This window comes from Balearica regulorum, chromosome 10, assembly GCF_011004875.1.
Source record: "Balearica regulorum gibbericeps isolate bBalReg1 chromosome 10, bBalReg1.pri, whole genome shotgun sequence".
NCBI classification, from domain to species: Eukaryota; Metazoa; Chordata; class Aves; order Gruiformes; family Gruidae; genus Balearica; species Balearica regulorum.
Genome location: NC_046193.1, coordinates 219250 through 238499, shown reverse-complemented (window position 1 = coordinate 238499; position 19250 = coordinate 219250). Strand labels below are relative to the sequence as shown.

At 43.6% G+C, this 19250-nt stretch overlaps 1 protein-coding gene across 7 annotated transcripts in view; it reads right to left on the bottom strand.

Moving 5' to 3' along the window:
- FGD3 (FYVE, RhoGEF and PH domain containing 3) overlaps window positions 1–19250 on the bottom strand; it is a 109806-nt gene that overhangs the window by 35710 nt on the left and 54846 nt on the right. For all 7 annotated transcript variants that reach the window (XR_012837115.1, XM_075762616.1, XM_075762617.1 and 4 more), the window contains 3 exons: window positions 13804–13974; window positions 8139–8307; window positions 6438–7035 (listed from right to left, as the gene is read on the bottom strand). Coding sequence is in view for 6 of the 7 variants with exons in the window: in XM_075762617.1 (XP_075618732.1) it covers window positions 6438–7035; window positions 8139–8307; window positions 13804–13974 (938 nt within the window). In the remaining variant the exon portion in view is untranslated. The remainder of the gene's footprint in view (window positions 1–6437; window positions 7036–8138; window positions 8308–13803; window positions 13975–19250) is intronic.

Genomic DNA, 19250 nt, shown 5'->3' with positions numbered 1-19250 from the left:
GATAGAAGTATCAACTGAAGGAAGGTGAACAGCTTTTCTGGATTCGAAACAGCATCGGTCTTCCTTTAAAGCAATCCCTTTCCTTCTAGGCACAAACCTGTGGATGGGCAACCATGCCACGAACAAAGCTTTGACATAGACTCTGTCTACCCCGCTACGCAAATTATTTCAAGAAAACTCCAATACTCTTATAAGCTATTCTACCACGCTACACAACACCCTACTCCATTCATTCATGTGATATATTTTAATATTTAGGGGAAAAGAAAAAAAATAATCGCAGCACAACAAAGCTTTGATCTTGTTACAAGTGAATACAACGTATTACAGCTTAGAATGAAATGCACTGCTGGCCATTCAAATTCCAATAACTACGAGGATCTCTCGCTGACAAAGAATTTACTCGCCAGTTTTGCTGGGCGCAGAAGAGCGCCTGAATGAAAGGCACTGACGCAATCAGGTTGGCACACCAGCCGCCAAGAGCATCCTTTGATTTGCTTGAATTCAGAATTTGAAAAATAATGATTTCTAACCAAATACATTCGTTCTCAGAAGTAAATCCTTACATAGCACAGGCACTTTTTAACCTCCTGACCTTCACCATCTGCAACTCAGTTTATATTTCCAAAAAAACTTGCTGACATCTGCTTAAATACCAAACAACGGCTGAACAGACTCTCAGCTTGAGCTCAGTTTTAAAGAGCGACTCTATCTGCAGTCGCTGTCTCTGCTAGGGGCAGATAGGCATGTTTTTCAGACTAATTTGCAACACATTTGCCTTTCAATGGACATAACGTTTTAAATTAAATAGTGGATTAGTTAAAGGTGAGGCAGTCCCATTCTTCTGACCTTTTTTGTGCCATGGCAGGACAGCTTTAACAAAGCCTGAGCCGTAATTCAGTTCACTGTGAACGAGGTACTTCATGGTCTGTTTCTAAAGGAAAAGTCAAACAAATTTGCAAACTCAAGTGTAGATGATATTCTTTAGTTAACAGTTTAAGTTTTTAAGTCATACCAGTGAAGCATATTTAACCTTACTAATGAAGCCCTGGAAAAACAGTGTGCCATTTACAAGGTGTATAAAAGACAGAGAAATGTAAAGTCTTTGTAATCTTCCACCCTACGCAAATTTAAGGCTGTTTGATTCGTGTAAATAGATTTCACTCCTGCTTTGCCCCATGCGCTTGCTGCCCAACTGCCCGGCATGGCCACAGCATGTTATGACTCTCCTCCACAGCCATATGTTACAGCTGTACACCTACTGCAGAGTCTTGTTAGAAGGGTTCAGCTGGCGAGGTGTCAATAAAGATGAGAAAAGGGAAGCAGTAGGTGTTGACTTCACGACACAGGAAGCTCACTCCAGCGCTCAAAGCAGCAGTCACACGATGCTCTTTCACTTCTTTGCGGAAGGTTCAAAAAATTCATTTCCAGCTGTAACTGTCCATAAAACATTTTAAAGAAAAAAGGAAACGCCAGCCTGAAACAGAATCAGCTTCTCATAAAGGTTAGACTCACATCTGTGGCGGCAATACGTCCACACCGCAAATACTCCAATGGCAGATACAACCCGGGGAACGGCACAGGCTGAGCCGGTTTGTGCAAGTGAACAGCCGCAAGCGCATCACTGCTTCCTGCGCGCACGCTCACCCGCCCAGCACGCCTGGGCCACCGATTCACGCATGCAAAGACTGAGCTTGCTACCATGAAAAGTAAATTTGAAATGAAAATTTAAAGAAAAAACTAAAGGCTTGATACGAGAAAACTCGGGCAATACCCTGCAGCAACCGTTTTTCATACTACTGGTTGTGCGCAACCATATTCAGTTAGCATCGCTATCACCTGAGGCTCTCAGCAAATCTTGTCAGAAAGCTGCTGGGATATGGCTTAGGTTAAAATCATATACAGTTATGCTTTAAATTCCCACCAGTCACCCCTACAAAGAATGCAGAAGGTCCCAGAAAGATTGTAGACAAATTCCTACTCAAAAATGCTGAAAAGTTATTCTATGCTTCGTCATCTTCTTCACTGTTATTGTGATCTCATTTTCCATAGGGTATTTAAAAAAAAAAAAAAAAAAAAAAAGAAAAAAAGATGATGAGAACATATCTCATTTTTCTTAACCAGCATTATGACTAAAACATTGACCTATGCAAATTTTTTTCAGACTATAGCTGCAGATAATCTTACCCAAAGGTCTGACTTGCAGGACTGCAGGCCAAATTTTCCAACACAAACTGTACAATGAAATCAGAAGTGAAATTCCAGCTACGTACAGGCAGAATGGAAGCGTGTCTCAGTGACTGCATAAGGCCCATGTGGGACTTCGTTATTACTATTTTACCCAGCAGGAAGCAGAACAGATGGAGAAAGGCATTTTTTGGTGATTGCTAATGAGCACGTATTACTCTTAGTGAAAACTATCTAAATAGAAAGTTATGAAGAAGTGTTAGCCATCTCAGAAGCGTTACTCCATTGCTCCCAGGCAGTCAGCAGAAGCCTCAGGTATGCGACCACACAGCACGACAGCCTCTCGGTCTCACTTTTATGTCATTTCTTTTTTTTTTTTTTTTTTTGTAACGATCAAGGCTAACGTGCTTCAGTTCTTGGAGCTCCTGACATTTTCTGAGACATTATCAAAACTAATAAGCTCCTGTTATTCATTTTCGTTTTGCTATAACTGGAAATCCCAGTAAGTCACTCCTAAGATTTTAAAACATATTCCAATAATTGTGTGCTAACAGTGAGACCTGTTAGACTGTGCTGCAGACTCCCAAAGGAAGGCACCTCACATCGCAGAGCAAAACCTAGACTAAATAAAACAATACGAGTCATATATCAGGCCATGTTACTTCACCAGCCATGGGATGTGTGAAAGCTCGGGTGGTGGATGGAGAGATGTTTGAAGTAGAAAATTAGAGAAGAAAAAAGAAAATCTGATTTTTTTTTTCCTAGTTATATTTATTCATGAGCTTCACTTAACTTGATATCCTAGGAGTTACTGAGCTGTCATTAAACCATTCTGCAGCTGTACTTCTTATGCACCCTCCTCCAACTCTAACAAAGCTTTCTGGAAACTTGCGTACTTAATGAGAGTGCTGGTTACCTCCGTCACGCAGCTGCAAAGCCTGGTACTAGGGGTAGGAAGGGGGAAGCACGAAAAAGACACTGGCTCCCGAGACAAAGCTTTCTGGAGGAGCTGGGGTCTCCCCAGCTCTCACGCCAGCTGCTGCTGACCGAACTCTCCTCTCTTCCTCCCAGCGGGGCAGGTACCTTGTTTTCTAGCAAATCACCCGTTTCGTCAAGGGTGATGTGAACTTCCAGCCTGAGAATAACCACTGAACAAGTCAACTTCAAATGGCGCTGACTGTCCTTGCTGGAAGTCATGGCCCTTTACCCTAACCCATAGTCCACGCTGCCCCAAATCTGCAGCAGAATGGAAGGGGAGAGTGGGAGGCTGATGCGGACACCTAACATGCAAACTGGCTTCACACGCCACATCCCCAGAAGAGGGCACAAGCCTTACACCACAGAGGAGGCAGCGAATCTCTAAGCCTTCCCCCTCCACGTGGGTGCAAAAACAAGCTAAGGTAGTGTAGTCAGCATCAAAAACACCTTTCTGAAGGCAAAATCAACTCCAAATGCATCATACAAATGCGCTTCCTGAAGAAGAGTAGCACAAACAAAACCCCCTTCCTCTAGAGATTTCTTTTTTAAATTCACCAGGCATGCTGCAGATACGTATGACCTCATAACTCTATGTTATATCAGCATTATTTCATACTACATGGATACTTAACCTAAGGAACAAGACATAAAAAACCAGCCATCAAAATTCTGATGTCTTACAAAACATTGGTATTTGTCAGTAAAGCACCTCTTAACCATACGGTAAAGCCTTCTGGTTGGTTTTGCCACAGTTGGTTTGACACTACATAAATTTCATTACCAGATTAAAGATTTTTTAATTTAATGCATTGTTTTCTTGCTGGCATGTTGCAACTAATAAACAATCTTTTAAATAATATTTCAGTTGCATACATGCGCATACATATATATTATGAATCTAAAATAATTAAAGTATTTCACAGGGTGCGTGCGTACGTATAAACACACGGATGAAGGAAAACCAACAGCAGCAGGCGAGGAGCCCCGCGCCGTGATAGTGATGCTGCCCGTCGGAGACGTAAACAAGCTTTCACCTGCAGACTGCTGAAGAGGTATCAGATGCTGTGCTAACAGACAGACGATAACTGGAGTCGCCATCGCTGAGGTGATTTCTGCCGACCCCCCCTTTAAGTTCTTGCACGCAAGATAAAAGACAGAGGTCCTTGGGCAGCGCAGCCCTGCAGGACCCCCGGCTCACACCGCCACGGATCTACCCCGCGCAAGTCCCAGGCCACGTGCACCGCAGCCCTCCGTGCCCAGGCAGTCATGTCCAACGTACGCAGTGCCACGGCAAGGGTGTCCTCCCCGGCCTGCAAGGAGGTGGGACAGGCCGACGGGTTCCTCCTGAATCCACAGCGGCTGCCAGGTGGGACTGCAGAAGGAGATCGCCCCCTCCCCACCCACAGACAGCAGGTGGGTTTGGCCAAACAGACCTGGTCCAGTCAGCCCCCACTGCCTCCTACTCTACTGGGTCCCTTCTCCCTCCCTCCGACTGACCTTCCTCCAGCGCCCGGCAGGTTGACATTCACCAAACTTGCCGAAGGAGCAGCACGGCAATGAGGTGCAGGAGCGTCCCCGGGTGCAAAGGCAGCGTCTGGACGGTGTGAACTCACGGAAGGTGAGTGCAGTCATGCCAGGCCGAGCTTGAGGTAAAGCAGCAGGAAGAAGGGCAGCACAAAGCAATGCACTCGCGAGAGAAAGCCTGGGGCTTTTTCATATACCTTCCTGTAGGTACGTTTGCCTCATCAGGCTGTCTTCTGTTCTCGGGAGAAAAGGGAACACCGCAGAGCATTCGTTGCACCCTCAAACTGTACTTGTCAGCTCTGAGAGCCAGAACTTCTTGCGCACCACGTACCCGCACGGCAATTTTCATCGCTCTTCAATACTCACTGGCCAATTTGGCCCAGAAGCTACTGAATGAGTTTTAACTGCCACACCGCCCAAGGGACAAGCTCTTGACATACACAGATCAGGATATATTTGGCGATTTCAACAGAACTACTTGATTTGCACAAACTGAGGTGCGAACGCTACGGTTCACTAGCTACAGTTCATTAGTTGCTCATGCTCATCATATTCTTTAAAAAAACAAAAAAATCCAGTATATTAACTTTACTGTCATGATGGCTGAGGGAGAAAAAAGAAAAAAGCCCAAAACATCCCCAAGCGCAAATAAAAAAACCCACCAAAGAAAAAGAGGAATATTTTGCAGACATTTTGCTCAAAGCATCTTCTGTTCTCTTTTTCTGGAAAAATCTAACCCATTCTATCATCGCTACGTCTAAAAATAACTGTCTTGATAAACAGATAATCAAAGGAATCTGTCATTAATCTGATACAGCTGCAGCAAATACACAACAGCCTGGACTGCATTACTCTGGATTCAAGGAAAATCTCTTCTAGCTACCTACAGTTTCCTGAAGAGTAATTCAGAATCCCAGACTAGTTTGGGTGGAAGGGACCTCACAGCCCATCCAGTGCCACCCCTGCCATGGGCAGGGACACCCTCCATCAGCCCAGGTTGCCCAAAGCCCCATCCAACCTGGCCTTGAACACTGCCAGGGAGCCAGGGGCAGCCACGGCTTCTCTGGGCACCCTGTGCCAGGGCCTCAGCACCCTCACAGGGAAGAATTTCTGCCTCAGATCCCATCTCCATCTCCCCTCCTTCAGCTTAAACCCATTCCCCCTTGTCCTGTCACTACACTCCCTGATAAACTTTGATGTAAACTACCCTCAAAACAACTTCTTTGCATTCAAAAGTAGTCACACCAATAGAAGCACAGGCTTTGTGTAAAAAGAAAAAAAATTACTTGTAGAAGAGATTTTCATCAAGCATGTTCTTCTAGCATGCAAGGCCCTGACCCTGCAAGATGCACTATCCCATTAGCCCCTGTACATCATGGAGCCCCACTGAAGACAACATGATCTAACAACTAGAAGCTGAACCTAGACAAATCCAAACAAGAAACACAAGGTGCAAGTCTTTGCCTACAAAAGCACTTACATTTTAACAACTTACCTCTGGCTATGATGGATTCTTTTCTATGAAATCTTTTAAATCGAGACTGGGAACCTTCTAAAAGATACTATCTAGGTCAGGAATAAGTTACGACCTGCATCAAGCAGGAAATTATAATGACTGTCGTGATCCTTTGACGTAAAACCAACCAAACAAAAAACCCAAACAATGTATGAAAGTGATGCAGGGGATCTCTGGCCAGAGCCAGGAACTGGTTTCAGAGCACTTAATAGTAACGAACAAACCACCTTACCTTGTTTACATCCAAATATTCTAACTTTGGCACTTCTGCTGTCTCTTGTTCCTCGCTACTTCCTTCATCGATGTCACTGTCTTCATCCTGTGTGGAGTCTCTCTTCTGCTCCGCAGAGGAAGGTTTGGTGCCCTTTTTGTCAGGTTCCATCTCCCCTGGGTTCCCAGCCACGCTGGGCTTCTTTTGCTCTGCACCCTCTTCGCTGGGGAAGGTTTCCCCTGCCACGCTACAAGAAGGACTGTCGATGCCACTGTCTCTGTTGGGAATTTTCCCATTACTGCTCAGTTCTGCAGTTGAGTCTTTATTGCCAAGCTCTCCAGAGGGCTCTTTGCTCACAGTCACAGCAGTACAGTCTTCATGGCTTTTGTTATCGCCTATGCTTAGCTCTTTAATTTTCATTATGTCTGTGTTAGCTAGATCTGCGCTGCATGGTACGTCTGGCTCGTTTTCATCCAGTTCACTCTTTTCATTTGTGGAAGAGCCGCTGGAAGCCACCGTGTCGCAGTCACATGAGCTCAGCTGTTTGGATGAGTCCAGGCCAGGTTCCATCTTAAGAGCTAAATTTAGCTGGTTTCTTTGAAGAATATGTACAGGTTGCCTGCAGGTGAAGAGAAAGCACCACAGTCATTCATATTAACACTCAGAGGTTTCAAATCATTTCATTCAAGTTGCATTTCTTGCACCCCCCTTACAATCCGAGGAGGCAGTGCACGCACAGGGCCGTAATAATATTCACCAACAATTTCCGATAAAAACACACCACCACTAGCCATAAGTTTTACTGACGTGGCCCCACTAGAATCCCAGACCTTTAATACTCCCCACGTTGCCTTGAAGAACAGTTTGGTTTGAAGGTTTGGGGAGGGAGGAATCATCTTTTCAAAGAAGCATTTGGTTGTGGGTTCATTTAAACAGGAACTCACATTCTTCAACAGAACAAAGCCTTTGGGGTAAGGTATTTTCTGCCAGAGAGAGGATGTTTTTGAAGCACAAGCAGGTACTACTTTTTCTTTGCAAAAGACACCCTGCCAGATTCACCCAGGTGATAACATGCTCCAAGGCACAGTATGGTGTCTCTGTCTCCATCTCCCTCTTTAGAAAAAAACCTCTTAGTGCCATCAGGCAGATTTTGGCCTTCAGAGAGAGTTTTCATGTGCTTGTAAAATGAGCTGGTTTTACAGCAAAACACAAATACATTACCCTATTTAATGTCTGTTATACAGAGTTTCAGAGGAAATGCTGTTCTCCATGATGTTGTTTCACTGTACATTGTTGTTTCACTCTCCCCTGCCTCCAAGAAGCAAGCTAACAGTATATAATTGAGTTTTCTGTCTTTTATATCACAATAATCAAGTTCCTATAATGCAAAACCCAATCCTGACATCAAGTCAATTTACTAAAAGCAGACTCTGGGCTACTTGTTTCTGGTAGAACACTTACCAAATTCAGCAGGTCTTAAGCTCCTTAAGAACAACTGTATGTTACAAACTAAAAGTTGCTGAAATATATGCTTTTATTTAAAAAAAAAAAAAAAAAAAAAGAAAAAAGAATCATTGTGTAGTCAGTCAAGTTTGCACTTCCAGTAGAAAACATCCAGAGAGGAGTTTCTACATGAAAATCACAATTGTTTTCCACTGTTACATTCTAAGTTCAAAATGCAGAAAAGGGAGATAAGAGCAGATCTCACAAAGCCATATTTACCTAATACTTTCAAATTTCTCAATGAGTGTGTTGACTCCTGCTGATATTGGGATTTCTTCCTCTCCAGGTGCTAAGCTCCTCGATGACTTGGGATCAGCTGGCAAAGGCCGAGACGGTGCAGGAGGAATTCTTTCCTGCCCAGGTTTGAGATGGACAGGCTTAGGAGGTACTAATAAAAGAGAGGGGAAAAAACGGGAGGATAAATCTCCATCTTCTTTATCCTAAACTGGGAACAAAATCCAAGTGCTCAATGCAGACCGAGGGGTAGCCATTCTTTCACCATCCTTTCCAAAGTGCCCAGCTGCAGTCCCAAAGTATTTCTTACACCAGTGCAAGCTGCTGTACGCTAAAGAAAAATGACGAGCTTCTATTTTGTATTTCTACAGCCGTATCAGACGTGTTAACGAACTGAGCTGCTTGCAGAACTTTTACCGCTTCCTTGTTACCAAACAGGATGCGCAGCTCACATGTAGTTTTTGCAAATGTGCTCACCATCTCAATCGCACTAACGAGTTTCCCCTCCCATGACTTTTCAAAACTCAGGCACTCTGTTCCATCTCCTATAGCAGGAAAAAAAGGGGGAGAAAAATCCAAAACAAACCACCAAAAACCAATCCCACCATGGATTTCAGTGCCTTGTGTTTGCTTGGTCAAAACCGCCACAAGGCAGAACATAATAGCGTTTCTTCCTTCCATTCTCCCTCCCCCCATCTCTTCTGTGGTGTAGTCTTCATAAATTTCCTTCCTCTTTTGGTTCTACACTGAGCTATATACGATATAAATAAAACACATGTCGTAAGAACGTATACGTTCTGCTTAAGGATTCACTAGGAGGCAAAGGTACAAAGTTCAATACAATATTTTTTTTAAAAATGCAATGTAATTTTTAAAAATTTATTCCGACCTTACATTGATTGCAGAGTAAATGGGTTTGGAAATACAGAAGCAGTAACCCATGGCAACGGGTTCACGTGCTGTTACCATTTCGTACGGTGAAAGCAACCTCACACAGGCAGACCTGACACCAGAGGTAGGAAAACCGACTGTGCAATTACTCCCACAGCAGATGCTAGCTGGAGCGGTGCTGCCAAGTGTCCTCTCGGTCCAGACTATCCAAAGAGTTAACATATTAAATGAGGAAATTCTAAATACGTGTTTTGTTAAACAACATTTTCAAGAACAATTTATTTCAAGCATTTCCAATTTTTAAATGGTCCATATGGCACATCAGCATAATGTGATTAGCATTGTAATGGTGCTTCAATTAGCAACTGTTCTGAATGTAATTTCAGGGTTACTTTCTTTAGGGGGCTAAATGGAGGCATACGCACCCAAAAAGCCAATTCCTATTGTCCCTAACTCGCCCAAGGCTCTGCCCCTGTTCTGAGCTCCACACCACCCGGACGTCCTCCCTGCTCCAGCGGATGGGGAGCTGCTACGGACGGTCGTTGTCTGAGGTCAGCCATGAAGGCTGTTGAAGAGCTTCTGTGCTCTGAGTATAGGTCAGCTTTTAAGCTACCTACATTACTGAGTTTATTTCAGCACCAAAGAATAAAATCAAATCTTCTAAGGATTTGAGCTTTAATGGGACACTTCCTATAAAAGGATTGATTTGCCCAGTCTCCAAAACCATCTGGAATTCCTGTCTTAAAATAAAGGTGTTAAGGTTCAATTTTGAAAACATCACAAAAGCTATCTTACACCAGAATAACAGGTAAGCAGGAAAAGAAAATCATCTTGCATATACATGGGATGGTGGAGCTCCATGTTTTGTTTACCAGGTTTTCACTCGCACACCACGTGACCAGTGAGCGCCTGGCCACATTTCTCCTTGTAAAAACAAAAGAAAACAACCTAAAAAAAAAAAAAAAGTATCCACGCAACCATCTGGCTCACCTAGCCAGAAAAGGCAACTCTAGGCTCTTTACAGAAGGTGACAGAGAGGTGAGAACCTACCCCCCATCCACTGTCAGGCCCTGCACACCTTCAGACTGGTCCACAACACTCAACGCTGAAGTTCATTGCCAAAGCGGTTACACTACCAGCAGTGGGGTCACTGCTCTCCATGCAAACCTTCTACGTCCTCCTGTCAGTGTGCTCCACCCCACCACCTGAGAGAACACGCTCTGCACTGGGCAACGAGGAAGGAGGAAAACGCTTTTGTTAGTTCTGAATCTTTATTTACTGAAATAACTTTGAGAAATGGAGGCATCAGCACAGAGGCAAAGCCACTGACCTTATCAAGCACTACTTACAAAGCAAAATTTAAACCACACAAGTCGTCTACTCTAGAGCTGACACAAAAAGCCTACATTCAGAATTTACAAGGAAGCAGCATTACATATCACAAAGCAGACTTTTAAACTCAAAACCATTTTAGACTTCTTAAAAGAGTGAATCAAAGATCTGCACACTAAACCCAAACACCACTAGATGAGCTCATCTGTATGTGCGCCACCATCGTCAGTACTAAATGAACAGTCAGCCCCAGAAAAAAAGGAGGTGCTGCTTTTAGGTAGGCATCCAGGGCCCAAGGTGGAAGCCCAGGCAGAACTCCTGCCCATGCTCTGAAACCACCTTCCACGAGTCCTGACCCACACAGGAACCAATGCTGCTATCATCTCGCTCCAGGTCCCAGCCACAAAGCGGTATGACCTTGGATGCCGCTTCCAGTGCCATCCTGTGCACTGACAAGTAAACTGGTGGAGAAAAGAATGGCATTTCCCCAGTCCTCCTCCTGCTGAAGGGTTCCTATAGCAGCCCATGGCTATTTGGAGGAGGCAGATTCCAAGACACAAAATCTTCGTTGCAGAAGGAGCAAGTGAAATAACGAGAAGCAGCGGGACAGAAGAAGAAAAGAGAAAAAAAAGGTGAGGTTAAATATGTGGGAGAAAGTACAGTCCAGGCTTGGCCCCGGGTCTGTAGAACAGCAGGAAGCAAGGACCCTTCCCTCACTGCACAACGAGCAGCTCAGCCTTTGCGCTACTTCAGCCCCCCCAGCCCATGAATTTCTCCCCCAAGTGCCTCCTCTACAGCGACGCAAACAGGCAACACACTCGTTAGCGCCTGGGTGGGGGCGTTCCCATCACTCATCCCAGCTGGGAGGACCTAATGGAGAGAAATTCAAGTGGTGTGAGTCGCACTTGCAGATTTATTTACTTCAGTGAAAGTCCCTTGACAAGAAGAGACCTAAAAAAATACACAATGAAGCAGATTATGAAGGGTTATAGGATTATGAAGATTACACTGGGAAGTGAATACACTCAGAAAAAGAATAAATGACCCAACAGCGCAGCCTTGGGTGGGGATGGAGAGCTGCTCCTAGAGTCGCAGGTGGTGATGCCAGCACGTCCCACCCAACAAATCAACCAGAAACAGGCCTTAACGAGGCATCCGTGCTGCTCTAGGGAGAAAGCCCTTGGAAGAAAGGTCCTTGCATAAAAACACCACGAAAAAACTGAGGAAAGGTTTATGTCTGCTGCAAGGAAATGCACCACGCTGTCACAACTACTTTTTTTGGACACGGCCACCAAGAGGAAGCAGGGATGGTTTACATGAAAAATGTCAACATGAATACAGTCAATTTAATAAAAACAACTTTTAAAAAATTATTATTATTATTATTATTTTGATGATTTCATTTTCCTGGAGAAGCACAAAATGTTTTCCTTTCTTTACTGGGTATACAACCCAAACAGTAACAGGAGATCAATGAACTATACAAGGGAGAAAAGCTGTTTCAAATTTACAAAGTCAATAAAAGTGAAGAGAAAAAAAAAATTGTACCACCTTCCCTTCCTTGCAAAGCATTGTAAGTATTGTTCTCTACTGCCATATGTAAGCTAATGGCAGATACTTTTTAAAAAGTAATTTTATTACAACCAAGTGAAATAATAAAACCATTATTTAAAATTTATGACAAAGAAGTGTCTTTCAAGAAGACTGGGACTCCTGTTTCTTGGACTATTTTTACAGTGACATCAAGAAGCCCAATAAACTCGGTTGTGTCAAAAAAAGTATTAGCAAGACTAACTAGTCAAGAAAGCATTTTATCTGTGGGTGTTTGTTTCAGCTCACTAACAAATTTCCATCCTTTTCAGAGCATTAACCAGCCAGTAAGATACACGGACTTCTTTGGTTCTAAGCTGTAATGGGAGAGAGAGCTTGGATGCGTGTGAGCAGCAGAAAGAAGCATCAATACCTATCTCAGTGATGGAAATAGATTGTACTTGGATAACTTTTCAGCATGATTTGAATCAAGCTAAGTAGGTTCCCTCCAACTTTTCTAAAATACTTATAAAAAAACCAGGCTATGTCCTCAGTAATTGGAAATCAGTGCAATCAGTACAACAGCAAAGGATCTACACCAGCTGAATTCATTCCATGTCTTACTGAACAGACACTTCTGCTAGCCCTTTTTACCGTTAACAACATTTGTGGAACACCCACTAATTAAACCTGGACAACCGAGACATCAAGGTGGAAGCTCCATAAACACACAGACCTCATGAGAGGTTTCAAGCATGAAGTAGTGTACTAATTTAACATTTAAGGTCTACTTCCAGAACCAAAAAAATACAATGCTGGCTTTGTAGGTGTTTAAGGCTGAATGTGTATCAGAAAATTGCTTTCGTACAGGCATTTGAATGGGGGTGGGTGGGGGTGAAGAGGCTCAGTTTGTACAACACACCCCAATGGTGACCAAAGTATCTTATCTCTTTTTCTTACATGCCAATGACTGTCTATCACATGGACATGCTTCTTAAAAAAATCTTGGTTTATGAAATTATAATCTTCTTTGGGTTCGCCCTTCCTTGTTCCAAATGCCTCTCAATCTATAAGCTTTCTGCATCCGCAACTACCTTAAGGCAAGCACCCATTATATACAATATTTTAACTAATTCTACAAAGCAGGAGGTGGTGGCAATGGGAGCACTTGACAAATTGACATTACAAAGAGAGACTACATGTAATTGCACTGATGGAGAAACACAAAACCAATTTATCCTCTTTCAAGAAATTTACTGCAGTCTTTTTTTTTAGCATTCAGAAGTTTTGGGGAAGAAAAGCCTGGGGAGACCAGACAACCTGCCTGGAGGCCGGCTGGAACATGCTTCTTCCTGGCTTCTCTTCTACCAGACTTTGGGATTGCCACCTGTTTGACTATGGACTCATTACCACAGCCCACGTGCTACCCTTGCATATGAGTGGCTTAGCTTCTATTTCTCATTTTTTTAAATACATTTGTTCCATTTGGGCATTTCCTGTTGCTTTGCATAGTTCTTACAATAAATGGAAAACAGGCCAGGGTTAAACAATAAGCTATTCTTACCTAAATACCTTAAAAAAAATAATAAAGAATGAAAACAATATTGCTAAATTAAACTTACACTTCACAGCTGCATGAGGCGTATCAACAGTACAGGAAATATAGATGGACAAGTTCAGTAATTTGTTATTCCTGAATCAATTTCTTGACGGCTTCCCTAAGACATTATCTAACAGTAGAAAAAATGAAGATAAAACCCTACCAGCTGTACTTGAACCTTAAAACATAAAATTAACTATTTTGCCATGACCTAAAATTAAAACAATTCATTTAGAAGTATTACACTTCACGTGCGATAGAAGCTCGTACAATCGTGAGGAGGACAAAGCCACTTGCCTTGGGGTTTCTGCAGAGGGTGCATTTTGGCCAGCGGAGTTTTGGTTTTGGGCTTCCTTCCAGTTTGATGGATACATTGCGCCGGGCTGATGTGCTGCAGTTCCCCACATGCTTCCAACGCCGGATTTGAGTCAATGTGACATTTGATTTGAAAAGGAGAACAAGGGCAACCTGAGGGGAAGAGGAGAGGAAAAGTCAGTATTCATTTCATTCTATTAATCCTGAAGAAAATTTGTGCTACTTCTAGAAGCGTATCACTCATCCAAGTTCCTGAGGAAAGGGAGAGGTAGAAGAGGGACGAGCCATTCGCTCACCCGTTATTACAACCAATACATCCAGCCTTAATAATCATGTCAAACTAGCTGGCTGGTAAGACAGACAGAATTTCAGTATTCCCATCTGTAATTAATTACTTCTTTACTATGGACACCGAAAATAAAAGAGTATATATAAAAGATAAAAACCATTTCAAAAGGATTTCTCCAAACAGAAATACAAGCGCCCCAACGTGCACCATCATGTTATTTGGTAAAATACACCTAAGTTACGGCAAATTAGAAATGTGTCCCGGGGGGGGGGGGGGGGGGGGGGGGGCAATGGTACAAGCGCCGTTCCTTCAGGAGATTTAATCATTCAAGCTGCATTTTGCCGCTATTTATTACTCCTCCTTACATAAAATATTAACATTCCTTCAAAAGGCTCCGGTCTAGGAGATGCCATTAGATATGATCCAGTGGGAAAACAGAGAAAGAAGTGATTAATATCTTTGTTTGTCTTTTAATTTAACATTCTTTATTCATTTCTATGGGCACTGTGGAAATAAACTGCTATATCCACTTTCACATAGTGGATACTGCATTTTTTGATTTGGGGATGTTTTTGTACTTGTGGCAAGCCTACAGCTACATGAAATCCTCACGCCAGCTTTACTAGTGTGTCATAAAAAGGTAAAAAAAAAAAAAAAGAGTTTAAAAAGGACTGCAGTTTAAAATTGCTGCATACGAACACATGAATATATATGCTTCTGGCAGTACTGAGAAGCGGAAAACGTATCAAATACAGAAATTTGAACGCTAATCCATAAAAAAAAATGGCAAAGAAAACATGACAAACATTCTTTCCATACTCCTGTTTTAAAGTGGACTAGCTGAAATTACCAGCATCTTGCTGGAGCGAGAGGAGACCTGCATCATGTAGGAAGGATTCCTCTAAATGTGAAAAATCAGCCTTTGCCCTCCTGTGATGTGTTGAAGAACGTGACATTAGCTTCACAAATGCAACCTACTCTTGGCCAGATTTGTATTAAGATCAAAAACCTGAAATGACAAGCACCTCCATCCACATCAACTAAATTATCCTGGGCTTATACTAATGGTATTAAATCAGGATGTGACCTTTTGAATAAAGATTTTTGAAATCTGAGCCGTACAGACGGCTTGGGAAGATTAGCTGAGAGCTGGCCTCAAAATGCAGAAACTTTCACAGCAGTACAGATTTTTTTTTTTTCTTTAAATAAGCATAAAATATTAAAGTCAATTTTGCTGACAAAAATAGATTCCGATGGCACAAATCTATTTACTGATCTCTGACACCCAAATATACGACCCCCGAATTCCTCGGTATGGCTGCCAGTTGTTCCTGTTGAAGCTTCATTAGCATTTCTACCATAAAATATGCTTTTCAGCAGATTTGAGACCAGCTATTAAAACATCCTTCCAGCTGAAGCCAGGAATTTATAAGTACTACTTTTTATTCAAATATAATTTCACTTATCAGGAAAATGCAGTGAAAGTAAGAGTAGATTATTAGAGCAGATTAATAGATTATTGCAAACACATCATCACAGAAAGAGCTTACGCAGATACCTCAGCTCTGGGTACCGGGAGCTCCCTGTGACAGCGACAGCAGGGTGCGACGGGCCAGCTTTTTGGGGAAAGGACTGAGACTTCTTCCCGATTAACAACCGCTCAGCGCAGCAAGAAATTAAAATAGTGCACAAAGGAAAAGCTCTAATTCAAGGAAATAAAAAGGGCAGCACACAGAAGACAGTGTTTCAATAGGTATTCACCGATGCCAGCAACTGGAAGGCAATCCAGCAATGCTGTATTTTCCTAAAAATCACGTTAATGATCCAATTCTCAGTGTACAAATCTCTGTACCTACAAGAGAAAACACCTCTAACCACACTATGTCGTTCCATCATACAAGCACAGCACCGGCCTCGTCTCTGGCGAGTGCTGGAGCCCCCGGGCCGTGCCGGAGGTGACCATGGTCCCCCGCTGCGGCCGAGGCAGGAGAGCCACAGCTCCTGCCCGCAGGTACCCCATCCCTGGGGGTCCCCAGCCGGGCACCCTCAGCCCAGCCCTCCCTGTGCTGACCCCCGGGGTAAGTACCGCTTGCCTTGAGCACTCCCTGTTCCTCTTCAACCACTGCCACAAAAAGGGGCTGTCTTGTAAAGTTTCAAGAGGAACTCAAACCCAATGCCTTTTTCTCTCCCAGCGCAGTTCGTCGCTGCGAAGGCAGGTCCCACAACCTTCCTTTCTCACTGGTAACAATAAGAGCCACTGGTTACTCGTGTGCTTCCAAGTGCAGGGCACCGCCAGGCACCCTTTCATGTCTAGGCTAAAAGCTCTCATGACCTGCTTACATTACTGAAAAGTGCTTTGATCCTCATTTTATAAATCCACATACGAGTTCTTCTCTTCTACTGCATAATCCTACCAAACACACAAGGCACAAGATCCTCCACTGGTAATTACTCAACAAATGTGTCCATCTTGCCTGAAACAAGCTCTGAACTTGGCTTCGAATGCTCCAGGACTTGTGCTCAGAGGCATCTGCAGAGTAAATACTTCGCGAAGCCTTATGCTACTTCCTATTAAAAAAGACCTGACATTAAAATAAAAATAAAAAAGAGAAGACAAATGAATCCATCATCCTCTAAACATACAATATTTTATCTCATCTTGTATATTGCATATATAGTTTACTGCTGAAAATGTATCGGTGTTCATCTGCTGCCCACCCTTAACCCACGCGTTTATTGACAGTACAACTAAAGAGCAAGTGGGCATAAAGCAGAAAGTAAAATTGATAAGTAGCTGGAAAAAAGAGGAACTTGGAAAGCCACAAGTGCCTTAAACACCAAATGTGGTGCTGGCCCTAAATCAAGAAAAATATGCATGGGTGAAACCACAGAAGTAGCTTTCATTCTTTTTTATTTAATTTAAGTCAAGATGGTTCTCTCTATTCATCTCTGATGTGGCCCCTAAGGGCTGCTTTTTGCACACAAGACAAAAATCCACTTTCCTTACATATTTTTTCAAGCGCTATAAAATGATCTGTGAAAACAAGATTTCCTGGATTATTTCACATGGAATTCTCTGAAAGAAAACCCACTGTCTGCCCAACGCGCTCCAGGGGCTCCTGGGAATGGCAAACAAGAGGGACAACATCAGTAAGATCCAGGCGTAGCCCAAGTGGCCCCTCTCAAGATATCTGTGGTCCTGCCAGATGCTTCCAGAGGTGGGAGCGGGTGACAGGCCCCCCCATCGCCCGCACTCCTGCATCCCCCAAACCCGCAGGACCCAATGCAGACACTACCTCCTCTTGGCTCTCCGGTCCAGCGCTGGATTGTGCAAACCCTCCCTAGGCTGGATCAGCTATAACCGCCATGGAAGTGCTTGGGAAGCACACGGGTATGTGCAAATTGACAAAAACCCGGTTATTTGTGTCCAAACCTTATAAAAGGCTACTACTAATAAACTGTTATTCCCAGTGAGCCCTGCTGATGCTGACTTCACATCTGACCCCAGGTTGCCTGCAACAGCTCCAGGCAGCCCGTTGGGACGCGGAGAGTGCCAGCATCTCCGGAGCGGCCGCACCAGGCAGAGCGCTAAAAACCTGAGTGTGCGCTTCCAAACGTATAAAACTGCTGTAAAACTCAGCTTTGCTAAGTCCAGTCCTTGCATCTCTAATGTATTTAAGCTCAAGTAATTTCATGGCTTTTTTGCCGTTCTACTCACAGGAACAATGCTGCTTACAATTTCTCTATTCAAAACCAATCCAAGCAGAAACAAAGATGATGCTTTCCGGACATAATTTTTTTGTATTATATTAATAAATAATACGTATTTAAGGCTCCTCCTAAGGTAAAACTTTAACGAAACTTCTGAAAATGCCTAAGATAACGTACAATTTATATTGTCGCTAAAATGGAAAAATAACTCCAGTCTTTCTGACAGAAGTCAATGCCACTGGGAAAGTCTTTCATGGCGCAGAGAAATTTCTCAGGTATCTCCCTTTACCCTCACTAAGCTGAGTGCACCCAGAAGACAGCCCGCATTTTTGAAAAATTTCTCTTAGACGCTGTTGCTTGAAGGCTATGATATATTTTTCTGTTAGCTTAAGACAAAATGTAAGGATTTTGATGCTCTACTGAGTGTAGTAGTAAAGAAACCAGTTGAACCCAAGTGGCTGAACTTCAGGTCACGGGTTTTTCGCCCAGCGCAAAAGCCAGGTTCAGACCTGGCACTTGGCACCTAGTCCCCAGGTAGCAGCATTCAAAAATAATCCTAGCTTAAAATACAAAAATTTCTTGGAGGCCTGTGATAAACAGCAGCAAGAACCAGAAACGTTATGACAAGCCACTGGTTTGGCACATCCTACATTTGCTGATCCCATAGAAGGACTTCTCACCCAGCCCTCTTTCGCAGATTTTTGCAGTGTTCAGCTGAATTGAAGAAAGCCTAAAGCTCATCAGGCTAGCCCACCTCCGCACCCCCGCACGAGGCATGGCAAGCACACACGGGGTAAAAGGGATGACAAACACTGGAGTAACAGACAAAGGCTCTTCAGACTATCACACTGGAAAGGCATTATAAGCAAGACCTACTTTAGAAGTTTGCTTTCCCCGAGAATTAATACCACTGGGGGATTTCTCCATCCATCCATCCAGAACGATGGACATGACTTCAATAGCATAACTTGAATGGCTGCTCAAGGGAGGCTTGCCCAGGGGCAATCCTCGAGCCCTCTGCCATGCCCAAACCTGGGACCCCCAGGAGAGGGGGGGCTCTCGGCGGCACAGCCCCAGAGCTCCCGCTGCTCCTCCTCAGGGGGACCTTCCCTGCCATCTCAAGGGAAGAGAAAATAGTCTTAGCGACCAGCGGAAGGGCTTCCTACTCCTGCCATCGCTGCTATCACCCACTGCTGTCACCTACGAGTTAAACAACCTCTGGGAGCTTCCAGTTCCCTTATTCTTTGCTGATTTAGGCTCTCTGCACCATCAGTGAAGTCAAAAGCTCCAGAAGGCAACCCATCAGGTCCAACTCGTAGCATGGGAAGACATTATAATTTTCTAATGATTCGTCAAGCATCTAAAAGTGAAATTATTGCATGCAGACACTGGCTGTTGCATCCAGAAATGCATCCAGCAGTGGTGTCTC